The sequence below is a fragment of the Hippopotamus amphibius genome, chromosome 10 (assembly GCF_030028045.1).
Source record: "Hippopotamus amphibius kiboko isolate mHipAmp2 chromosome 10, mHipAmp2.hap2, whole genome shotgun sequence".
NCBI classification, from domain to species: domain Eukaryota; kingdom Metazoa; phylum Chordata; class Mammalia; order Artiodactyla; family Hippopotamidae; genus Hippopotamus; species Hippopotamus amphibius.
Window position 1 is genome coordinate 97,385,902 of NC_080195.1, and position 13,124 is coordinate 97,399,025.

Consider the following 13,124-nt stretch of genomic DNA (forward strand, 5'->3'; position numbering starts at 1 on the left):
AAGGCACTGACTTAAATCTGCATAACCATCGGTGACTATGCTTTTCTTGGTCACCTCTCTATAACTGCTCTCCCCCACAGCTTTCTTTCTTTTCTCTGTAGCTGAAGATGGTATCTAAGCCTAAATTCTAAGTCACCTTGGAAAGTTAATTATTTTTTCATGGGTCTCTCTCATGTACACATGAGGTGTGCATGTCAATACATTTCTATTTATTTTTCTCTTATTAATTTTACTGTTGTAATAGGGATGCCAGCCAAAAACTCAGAAGGGCAGAGGGAAAATTATTTTGCTCTCCTACAGAATTAAACAGCTGCCTTCTGGTTGTACTTATTCAGTATAAATCATTTATAGCACTTGTTCTCAATACCATAGGATCAGGTAAGCATGTGTTTTGAGTACCCACTAAGAACAATGTTCTATTGTTCAGGATAGCTGCACCTAAGAAAATAGAATGAATTAAAAGCTACAAGTTGTCTGTAAATTCCATATTGTGGAACATCATTGGCCTTCATAAAGAGTCTCATTTTACTAAATTATTAAAGTTTTATGGAAAAATTAGCATCAAGCATTTTGAGCAACCAGCACTCTTATTAAGAGCTAAGAAACTTGTGCTTAATATTTCACTGCAGCAATCTGATAGTGGGAAGTTAGTGTATAATGTAGGGAGATCAACTCGATGATGGGTGATGCCTTGGAGGGCCGGGATGGGGAGGGTGGGGGGGAGTCATGGGAGGGAGGGGATATGGGGATATGTGTATAAATACAGCTGATTCACTTTGGTGTACCCCATAAGCTGGTACAAGAGTGTAAAGCAATTATATTCCAATAAAGAGCTTAAAAAATGAATAAAATTTAAATAAAATATAATAAAAAATTTCATTGCAGCAATCTGAAAGTTAAATCTAATTCAGGTGTAAAACAAATAAAATCCTTCAAGGTTGTTTGTTAACCATTCAAGTAGATAGCTGAATTTGTCAAAAAATGAATTAAAAAAATCAAATTGCAACTGAAAAATAAGGGAATAGTTCTTTAATATAAACAATATTCCTTTTTGTGGAAAGAGTTTTCTAGTAATTCAAAGGAAAAACTCTAACACATAAAAATGATGCTATAAAATTAGAATTAAATTAATACAGGCAAGGGAGAAATGCTGTTGGTTAGTAATTGCAATGGAATATATTAAATTGATTTTTTTCAGGAATATTTTTATTGATGTGTCCAAATCTTTACTTATTTGTATTAAGTAGAATGTGATTTTTATTTCTTGCTAAGATTCTCAACATGACTGCATTATAAAGAAAGCATTTACTAATTATCTAAGAAATTTGATATCATTTTAGTGATTATCGAGGCAGGGATTTTCTGTAGATTTTTTACAAATTCACGCAATTATCATATTTCCCTAATTGATACAACTGCTGATGTATCACACACAGCAGGACTGAAAATGAAAGGAGATGAAGCAAATTTGCTGGCAAAGTCAGACAAAGGTTTTTCCATCAAGGAGATAATTTTTTAAAATAAGATTGTCTGGAATTCATGAAAAGCTAGCCTTTTTGAGACAATTAGGCATAGTTATAAAATATCTGATTCACACAGAGCACATTTGCTTTCAGTGTATAATAAAGCTCAAATTTAAATCTTGCTAGTAACCTCCCTTCCATTTCCTGCAGTCACTTTGCCTGGTTCTTGAATTCCAATGACTCCCTGTAAAAAGAAATAATGATATGATAATATTGATGCCAACATTTAACAATTTTTGCTTTTTTCATATCTCTTTTATTCCTTCTTTATCTTCCTTTAGCAAGAACTGCGCTCAAAATTTTCTCTCTTTACTCAACAAAATAGGTAAAAAGAGGGAAATATCTTACTCTTTAACCTTTAATGGTTTCTGCTAGTTTCACCGGAAAACCCAGGATTAGAAATCTCTACAGTTAGTCATGCGTGTCATTTTATACCAAGGAAATGACATTTCTTAACATTTTTTTTTCAGTCATGGAAGTATTGATATTTTCGTTATTTACAACCAAAACATGACTGGAGACATTTTATTTTACCCCTTTCAAGAATTTTTTCCATTATGACCCTGCTGAATGCTGACTGTTAGTCCAGCCTGTGAGATCAGGAAAAGAAACAAAACAGAAAATAATAACAACAACAACAAAACAAACAAAACAAAATAAAACACAGAAAAACAAACAAAAAATAACAAGAAAAAACTCATTTGCATTACCTAGAGCAGCAGTCATAATTAGATTACTCAATTCTGAAAGTATTGAATAGCTTTCTACCTGAGTATATTCTAGAGGAATGCCACACATTAGCTGTGTGACATACAGTAGGACACTGAAATTCACAGTGTAACAATAAATTTATACAATTTTCTTGTCTTGTGTGATGAGAAAATAAAAATAATATTCTGGATTTCGAACAAGATTATTTTGAGAATTAGACAATGCCTTGAAAATGTGGTTACAGATCAAGTCATTGAATATTTGTAAAATATGATAATTTTTAAAGATGTGAATAAATTTTTCAAAGGGAAAACAAGAATTTTTATTCTCAATCAACATAATTTTGAAGATTTCTTTATTATTTTCCTAATTATATAAACAAATGAAAGAAGTAACTAAAACCAAGAAGTTTATTTATGTCCATCCAATCATATCATAATCTGGAGAATTATTAAATCTTGATTCTCTGTAAAAGGATCATTTCAGAGAGAAATGACTTTAAATCTTCTTTGCACCTCTTTACCCATGCCTGACACTTAAGTTCACTGCTCCTCAATTTTGCCCTCTGAAAAGTGTGAAAATGAGATCTTGTGAAATTTTGTGATAATTGGACATAATGTAAAAGTATCTGGCACATAGCTGAAGCTGAATAAACTATTATGATTTTCATTTATTTTATAGTATTACTTACAATTAACTGAGTTTAAATTTTATATATATTTTATTTTATTAGTATTAAAAATATATTGCTGGTCAACTTTTAGTGCCTATTATTGAATTCATGAGTCATTACTTATTCTAACTTTGATAATTTTAATTAACATTTTATGACATTTAGATCAGGATTTTTAAAATATGTTTTCCTTTCTTGTCACACTCTTTCAAATTCAACTATGGTTGATCTTTGTTAACAAAACACTTTGGGGACAGTGAGTGGCATTTCCAGACACTCATGTCAGCTTCTTTTATAGGTTTATACCATTTAGCCTTTCAGAGGTCTGTCCTTAATGTTTGAGAGGAGTAAGATATCTTAGACTTCATATTTGATGCTTGGTTACAATTAAAATAGCTTAAAAACCATTTTGATGTCAGCATTCCAATACCTATGTCAATGATGTACCTCCCCTCTGGTCTAACAGGTCACTAGAAAATAGATGGAGTGGTCAGGTTGAGTCTTAAGTAACCTGTTGTCAAATGACAGTAATTATTTGTTTGAATCTTTATTTCATTTAAATTTGCATGAACTTTTAAGTGGTTATTCACGTATTCTCTCTTGACAGATAAAATTAAAGACAATAGAAAACTTTGACCCTATTGTGTGATTGGCAGGTGACGTCAAAATGCAGCATGTACTTTGCAAGAGGCAAATACTTAAAACTGTAATATTATCAATTTGGAGGGTTTGCATTAGAATGTTATTTTCATACAAACAACCAATGGTTATGTAATTGTGTATAGATTTTCTTTACACATGCATGGAGCATAAGGGAGGGACACAGTTTTCATCAAGTTTTCAAAGGGGACTATAACTCTAGTTAATTTACAAATCACTACTGTTAGGGCAGTTGAAAGCATTTGGAAAACAAATAAGTAACCAAGTGACCTTTACAATAACATCACTCCACAGTGAAAGTACCTGAAAGTTTCCTAGTGCAAGTATCTGAGGTATTTTCAAGCTACCATTTTCTAATTCACTTGCATTTCTTAAATTTATTCATCTCAGTTTAGTGACATGGAAATTTTTTCGTACTATTTGTATAAGTGGGCTGCTGCCCAATTGTGTTGAATATTAAATTCTGCTTTTAAATTAACATCATTTTCATTTAACATTTCTGAAGTTTACCCAACAGTAAAATGAAGGGATGGCAAGTGAACTGCGGGGTGTTAGTGGTGGCCGAATATCTGTCCCTACTGCAGATGTAAATGTCAGAACAATCAGTGGATTGCAGTGGTCTGGGGAGTATTTCACCTGCTTGCCTTGGGGGTTTTCAGACGACATGAGGCTTTTTTTGGTTTCATTGAAATGAAATCACTTAGAAAAATCCAGCTCTATTTTCTCCCAAGAAAACTGCTGCCATTTATTCCTCAGATGCCATCACAGCTGTATTCTTTCCACACTTAATGTACTGTTATGAGGTTTTTCAGGTCACACTCTGAATGTTTGAAATCAGATGTAGGATGTGTGTTTTTTGCTGAGTGTGCTAAAAAAATGTGTTGAAATCAGCATCTAATCCTTTATACCAAATTTGCAGTCAGTACTGGCTATCATTTCCTTTTTTTTCCTCAAATACTAAATTTTTCTCAAAATTAGGGTAGAGAGGAATAAACAGTGTGTTATGCATAACAATACCTTAGGATTCATACCCAGAATTTTGATGACAAGCCCTACACACACACACCCCCCCCCACAAACATACACACACACACATACATACACACACACTCCCCACACACACATACACATACACACACATACACACATAAACACACATACACATACATACACACACCCCCCCACACATACACACATATATACACACACACACATACACACACATACACACATACACACACACACACACCACACACACACCCCCCACGATACATATACAAACCTTTTTTAGGTGTTATGTCGATAGCTGAGGAAAATGTAAAAATACAGAGATCCAGACATTTAAAAATAAAGTAAACAATTGTGCACCATCTGTGTATATACAAAAGATATATAAATTATATACACATGAAAAGAGAGTTGCTGGATGTATCGGATAAGATTTCAACAAGGAACACTTCATCCCGAATTGTGCAAATGAAGACACCGTGATGAAGGTACAGATTCCAGAGCTGTGAACAGGGATAAGGAAACTGACAAAGGATGGGGAGGCCCAAAGGAAGGAGGGAGGAAATGTTGTCATCTGGATCCAGTGAGGAGCTATGATCATGGAGGGCAAAGCAGGGAGGAAATAGGGGAAACTGTACCACCCCCTGCCCTCCTGTCCTCCCTTTTACTGCTGACACAAATAGCAGTCACCCAGAGGGCCTGCATAGCGCAGGTTGGGGGAGCCAGCCTCCTGGACACAGAGCAGGCCAGAAAAGGGCAAGGAATGAATTTGGAGAATGACCAGCACACTTGAGCCTATTCAATTGAAAATGTGTGTGTGTGTGTGTGTGTTATTGCATTCATTAATAGCAATTTATTTTTAAAAATATCTATTAAGTTTCTCTTAATATCTATTGATGCCTTCAGCGTTGTTCTAGGTGCTTGGGAGGCAGTGATGGAAACAACAATCCAATAAGACCTGTGAACCCACAGAGCTTACATTCTAGTGAGAGGCAGGTTCAGTTAACAATGAAAAATAAACATTCTAATATGTGCCCTGCAACCGATTATAATAAGATAAAGGGAAAATCTGCGAAAGTGGTGTTTAAGCTGAGAGCTAAAAGGTGAAAAAGAGACAGCCCAGGAAGTTCAAGGGGAAGAACATTCCAGGCAGAAGGTAAAAGCCCTAAGAACTCAGAGTTCTATACCACCTGAAGGTCCTCATGATCAGGTCATCTCACCCGTCGAGTGCTTCCACAACAGGGACTTCAGGGGCAAAAGCAGGAAGGGCAAGAGTGCGGGTGAAGATTCCCAAGGAGAAAGCATTGACTGCTTTTATTGAGCCAGTACAGTGATGCGTCTAGATGGCGGTACTAGGATGAATGATAAGTTTAACCCCTCATAGCACACAACCAGTGGAAGAGGAAAACTCATAAACTAGAAATGACCATGAATGTGTCATGTACACTCACTTCTGGCATCGTGTTTTAACAGTCCTTAAAATCCCACCAAGCAGAGATCACTGCTGATAACATTGTCCTGCATTTCTTTCCAATATTTTTTATGCAAACATACAATTGTTTTCTCAGTAAAAGAAGGATCATATTATATATAACTGTATAGACTTTTAATGTATAACATTATATCATGAACATTTTCCCATATTCATGAAAAGTCTTCAAAAAAACGTTTTTAATGTCTGGATGATGTTTCCACACTCTGTAATAGCAATAGCATTATTTAATTTTTTAAATTGAAGTTTAATTTCCATATGAAAATATACAGATCTTTGGTGCCTAGTTTGATCACTATTGACAATTATGTACTCTTACATAATCTGTATGTCTATCACTCTAGAAAATTCCTTCGGTGCTCCTACCTGATCAATTCCTACCATCGCAGAGCAACCCTTGTTCTTATTTCTATCACCATAAATAAATTTTGTCTGTTCTAAAACTCCGCAAATGGAGTCCCATAGTTCTATTTTTGTATCTGCTTTTTTTTTAATAAGAATAATGCTTTTGAGATCCATCCATGTCCTTGTGTGTCTCAGAGAGTTGTTCTTTTCTAGTGTTGACTCACCCGCTTTCTACCAGCTGCATTGTCCCACGCCATCTTCTCTTAGCTCCAGCCTCCCGCTCTGCTTGTTAGGTCCAACAGAACACTCTCCAAAGATAGTCCCTCCAGAGTGAGCAAACCTGTAAGTAATAACGATTGCCCCTCCTGTTTGTTGAGACTCTTATATCCGCAGTATTCAGGAGATGGTTTAAGGTTGCTATGCGTACCCACCGCTTGAATCTTAAAAGTTCAATTTTATTTGTATTAGGGTTCTCCATAGGAAACAAAAACAGAGTGTGTGTGAAAGAGGTAGGGGTTGGGGGAGATGGGAAGAGAGATATTAAGGAACTGGTTCATATGAGAGTATGGCCTGCAAAGTCTGAGATGTATAGCTGCGCCAGTAAGCTAGAAACCATGTATATATTCCTAGACTAACTAGAATATACGTATATATTCCTCAGAACCTTTTTTAAAACGAATTCTTATACTTTTATTTTTAAAAAGATAAAATCCAACTTATTATTTAATTTCTCTTTTGTTTTGATTCTCTGTTCATGGAAATCTCTCTGCAGATGACCATAAATGTGTTTGAATTTTGACTCTGTCCGTCCCCCAAATCCTCTGAGGTCTGTTTCTGAGCAACTATAAGGCCTTAAGATACTATCACCTACCAGGGTTTGTTGGGATTATGGGAATATGAGAGACAAAGTATTTTGACAGATGAAGCTTCCATCCCCAGACCAAACAGAGTTCTGTAAGTTCATGTTACTAGGTAAGAAAAAGCTAGAATTCGAGGCCATGACATTTTGCTCCATTCCACTTGCATTAACTCCGCTCATTGTACCTGATCAGTAGGTGTAGTCTCAGAGCCAGGCCTGCAGCACGCCTGCCAGCATTTAAGCTGCTTTCATTCAACATGATGCTCAAAGGACCACATACAAAGAACGAAAGGATCCTCAAACATCAGTTTTGCAGAGTCCCAGAGAAATGATTTTAAAGAGCAAGAGGGAAATTCTTCAGAGATTCACCAATACTTAGGTGCCATCTATATTTGAATGGAGGGGTGGGAATAACTATAGTTGACAGAGGAGGTTTGCGTCCAAATTCTGACTTGGAATTGCCCTAACTGTGCAGAATCTTTTAAAGGCTTAAGCACTTAAGTCTATGAAGAAGTGTTCTTATTATAAGGCACCTGATATAAAGTCATCTTCCTAAGGTGAAAACTTTGGCCAATGTCATGTCAACTAGGAACATGAAGGACATTAACACTGGCTGACATCCACATAACTTCTGAGTAACAAGTCATCCCTAACAGAGCAATGAGTGCAACAGCAGAGACCTCAAGATGAACTACAGCTCCGATATGACACAACTTTTGTTCTCTCTCTCTCGACATGTGTTCTTCTGTTTTAGGACTGAGGGTGATGTTGAAATCATGTAGCAATAACATATTGCTTGTACCATTTTAAAAATTTGCTGGCATGCCAGACAACTAAATGAGTTATTTTTTAAAAGGATGAGAATACAATGATGTTTTTGTCTGACTCCACTAATATCATAACACAAGTAAGTTTGTGTGTTTCTTGTGAATTTGTTATAAATTAGAGAAAAGAAATTCTATTGGTCAAGCCACCTCATCTGAAGGTTATATCACACCTCCTTGGCCATGATAATCTAGTGGGCTAAGAGATCTATAGACAATGCTGTTTTGTGACATTACTGATTGTTATATCCAAAGTGTTTAGTCATGTCCACATAGCCAAGTCAGCTTTGAAATTTGCTTCAAGTAAATATTTGACTGATTAGTAGTAGCTCATCATTCCACAAATGTCTATATTATCTTTGATTGTCTTTTAAAAGCTATGCTGAGGCCGCGGCTCCCTGCAGCCAGAGCCGCCAGACGCGCGCAGGAGGCCGCGGGAGCCGCGATCAGGGCGCCGCGCCCGGGGGTGGGCTCCGCTCGCGCGGCCCCGCGAAGCCCCCGCGCGCCCGGGAACGCGTGGTCCCCGCCAGGCCCTGTCCCCAGGGAAGCCCGTGGCGGGCGGAGCGGGGACGGGGCGGACCGGCCGGCGGAGGCGGGGGCGGCGGCCGGAGGCGGCGACTGGCTCGGGCTCTCGGAGGGGCCCCACTCGCGCGTCCCGGGCGCGGTCCAGGGCGCGGTGGGCATGAAACCGGCGGCGCGGGAGGCGCGGCCGCCCCGGTGTCCGCCGGAGCCGCGCCGGGCGCCGCTGCCGGTGCAGGTGCCGGTGCTGGTGCTGCGCCCCGGCCAGGTCGCGAGCGCAGGTGGCTGCTCCCCCTGTGATCTGATTGAATCTAACGCTACAGCCCCTGAGATTCGTTTTCTCAAGGTACCAGGAAACTTTTCAGTAATAAATGTAACGAATTCTGGTGGCTGGCTGAAACCTTCTGATAAAGAAAATCTCGAGCGGTTTCCCCAAGGAGATGGGAAGATTTCATTTTCAGGGCTGGATCCTGGGACGAACTATAGTTTCACCTTCACAAATGGCTCCAGTACCTGCTGTCGAGACGTGCAAACCTTACCTAGTACCAGTACTGTGGGACCTGTTACCAGCAGTCCAACCAGTGTGAACCTGAGCTGGAGACATGACACAGCGACTTCTGCTCCCGTGGGTGGAGTGGAGCACGAGGTGGGAGATGGGCAGAGGAGGCTTGCAAGTCAGAAGGATGGGAACAGCACAGACTCGAGTCCAGGAAGCAGTGGGACTTCAGGAGATGCCGTGACAGAGCCTCATCCCGTTTCTGATCTCGATGTTCCCTCCGTGGGTGTGACACACGTCGTTCTTACCTGGAAGAATGATAGCACCACTGACAGCTGCCGGTTGCTCCTTGAAGGAAGTCAGGAGTTGACTCAGAACCTATTGGTCAATATTTCAGACCTGAAGCTGGGGGTTCAAAACAAGGTCACCCTGTATCTTTCAGCTGAGACACAGGGAAACCCAGGCTCAGATGCCAGCAACATAGACAGCTTGCCCCAGCCAACCAGGAGCCCTGCTGCCCCTGAGTACACATACCGACTCGAAGTGTCCTCTGACCCTCCTCTGCCCCGAGACACCACGGAAGTCCTGCTTCTGGGGTTGAAGTCGGACACACAGTACAAGGCCAGCATTTATCCTCGAGCAGCATGTGGCACCGAGGGGTGGCTCCAGACCGCAGAGTTCAGAACAGAGTCCAGTCAGGTTTTTGGCCTCGAGGCTGTGAACATCAGTGCCACAAGCTTGATCATGACCTGGAAAATCAGTGATAACGAGTCATCATCTGTCTATACCTACAAGATACAAGTTGCTGGCGAGACATTCCTGCAATCTCACTGTCCATGAGACTCGCGCCGTCATCACCCCACTCAGCTCGAGCACCCTATACAGCATCACTGTATGGCCTCTTCTTGACAACAGTACCAAGGGCATGCCGGACTTTCTCCAGGTGTACACACCACCAGTGCCGTTTCTGACTTTAGAGTGACACATGTCAGCACAAGGGCAATTGGCTTAGCATGGAGCAGCAATGACTCTAGTTCCTTTGAGATACACACCGTGTCGGATGAAGCTGGAGCACCTCAGACAACCACCAAACAAAGCATTGTCATTGACGGCTTATACCCCGGAACCGGGTATCATTTTGTGATATTTCCACAAGGACCAAATGGGACTAAAGGGGATTCCCAGACAGTTTACAGCACAACTGACCCCAGTGAAGTGTTTGACATCCGTGTGGTTGATGTCACCACTACTGACATGCAGTTGGAGTGGCGGAATACAGACAGTGCTGCTGGGTACACCCACGGTGTAGAGATACAGTCGAGTACGGCTCTGAGCTGACAAACAGGTCTCATGAAGCAGTCACTCTGGAGGGCCTGACCCCAGGCACCTTATATAACATCACAGTCTTCCCAGAAATGTATCATGTCCGGGGGATCTCCAGCTCCGTTGCACAGTACACACGGCCCAGCAACGTGTCTAACATTGAAATAAGGACCAATATCACGGCAGCAACCATAAACTGGCAGAACTTTGATGCAGCCTCTTCGAGGTACACCTACTACCTTCTTATTGAGCAGGATGGAAATTCCAGCAAGGCCACACACAGAGCCACGGGCAGCGGCATCACCTGTGCTGCCACCACCAAATTAACACCTGGCTCCTCATACACTGTGAAGATCTTCACACAGGTGGGGAATGTCACTGAGTCACTGGCACCTGGCTGGCAGACCTTCTGTACAGATCCTGCACCAGTAGCCTCCTTCCACTGTGAAGTGGTCCCCAGAGAGCCCACCTTGGTCCTCAAGTGGGCCTGCCCTTTCAGCACCAACACAGGCTTTGAGCTGGAGGTCAGCCACGGAGACTGGAAAAATAGGATGAACCTGGAGAGCAGCTCGTCGGAGAACGGCTCTGAGTACAGGACGGAAGTCACACATTTTAATTTTTCTATCTCGTACGACATTAGAATTGCCGCCTGGTCCTGTAACAAGATGTCACTGCCCACCCAAAGCGTGTGCCTGACTGGCATCACAGACCCCCCCCCTCTCCGGACGGACCCCCTAATATCACATCGGTGAGTCACAATTCGGTGAAGGTCACGTTCGGTGGGTTTGAAGCCAGCCACGGCCCCATCACAGCCTACGCTCTCCTCCTCACCAATGGGGACGCGGTTTACCCGTCGGCAGATGTTTTGAGATACACGTATGAAGATTTCAAAAAGGGGGCCTCGGATACTTATGTGACATACCTCATAACAACAGAAGAAAAGAGACGTTCTCAGGGCTTGTTTGAAGTCTTGAAATACGAGGTCACTGTTGGGAACGAGTCCACCACGCACGGCTACTACAATGGGAAGCTAGAACCTCTGGGCTCCTATCGGGCTTCTGTGGCTGGCTTCATGAATATTACCTTCAAGCCTCACAGCAGTGGGCTCATAGACGGGGCCGAGAGCTACGTGTCCTTCAGTCGCTACTCAGAGGTCGTCTTCTTGCCCCAGGATCCAGGTGTCACCTGTGGAGCAGTTTTCGGATGTATCTTTGGTGCCTTGGTTATCGTGGCTGTGGGAGGCTTCATCTTCTGGAGGAAGAAAAGGAAAGATGCAAAGAACAATGATGTGTCCTTTTCTCAAATTAAACCTAAGAAAACCAAGTTAATCAAAGTGGAGAATTTCGAGGCCTACTTTAAGAAACAGCAAGCTGACTCCAACTGTGGATTTGCAGAAGAATATGAAGATCTGAAGCTTGTTGGAATTAGTCTACCCAAGTATGCCGCTGAACTGGCCGAGAATAGAGGAAAGAATCGCTATAACAATGTTCTGCCCTGCGATATTTCCCGTGTGAAACTTTCGGTCCAGACCCATTCAGCTGACAACTACATCAATGCCAACTACATGCCCGGCTACCATTCCAAGAAAGATTTTATTGCCACACAAGGACCTTTACCCAACACTTTGAAAGATTTTTGGCGTATGGTTTGGGAGAAAAATGTCTATGCCATTGTCATGTTGACCAAATGTGTTGAACAGGGAAGGACCAAATGTGAGGAGTACTGGCCCTCCAAGCAGGCTCAGGACTACGGGGATATAACTGTGGCAATGACATCAGAAATTGTTCTACCAGAATGGACCATCAGAGACTTCACAGTGAAAAACATCCAGACAAGTGAGAGTCACCCTCTGCGTCAGTTCCATTTCACCTCCTGGCCTGACCACGGTGTTCCTGACACCACTGACCTGCTCATCAACTTCCAGTATCTTGTTCGTGACTACATGAAGCAGAGTCCTCCTGAGTCGCCAATTCTGGTGCATTGCAGCGCTGGAGTGGGAAGGATGGGCACTTTCATCGCCATCGACCATCTTAGCTATCGGATAGAGAACGAGAACACTGTGGATGTGTACGGGATTATGTACGACCTTTGAATGCACAGGCCTTTAATGGTGCAGACAGAGGACCGGTATATTTTCCTCAATCAGTGTATTTTGGATATTATCAGATCCCAGAAGGACTCAAAGGTAGATCTCATCTACCAGAACACAACTGCAATGACAATCTATGAAAACCTTGCACCAGTGACCACGTTCGGAAAGACCAATGGTTATATTGCCTAAATTCCAAAGGAAAACCTTTCTGGAGTTAACTAGACCGTCACACCCACAGCAAAGGAAAATGCCCTGAGGCTGGCATGTTTTTGTGTGTCTAATATCCTAATTCTGTGTTCCGTTTTGTTAGAACTAATCTGAGAGTGTGAGGCTCCACGTGTGAAACGTGACAGGTTATATGATGAAGATGTGTCGAGTTTCTCCTCCAGGAGGCAATGAAGTATACAAGGTCTTATGAAGGAATGACCGCGTCCCTGGAGTCCTGTGGACGTTTCCCACAGTTATAAATCCTGCTGTAAAAACACAGGATGATGTGTCTTGTTGAAAATGGGAACGGGGTCTTCTCCGAGTGACCTGGTCCCCGTGGACCTGTGGGAGCCCATCTCCTGACCCTGCCACGCTCCTCAGCTCACTGGCAT

At 41.7% G+C, this 13,124-nt stretch overlaps 1 protein-coding gene across 1 annotated transcript; it reads left to right on the forward strand.

Annotated features, from left to right (window-relative positions):
• Positions 1–7,410: 7,410 nt before the first annotated feature.
• On the forward strand, positions 7,411–12,714 carry LOC130829883 (receptor-type tyrosine-protein phosphatase eta-like). The gene is given in 9 exon segments (XM_057696430.1): positions 7,411–7,463; positions 8,473–8,549; positions 8,552–8,713; positions 8,716–9,350; positions 9,558–9,925; positions 9,927–10,072; positions 10,075–10,425; positions 10,428–11,143; positions 11,146–12,714. Coding segments are annotated over 9 exon segments (4,077 nt in total).
• The last annotated feature ends 410 nt before the right edge of the window (positions 12,715–13,124 follow it).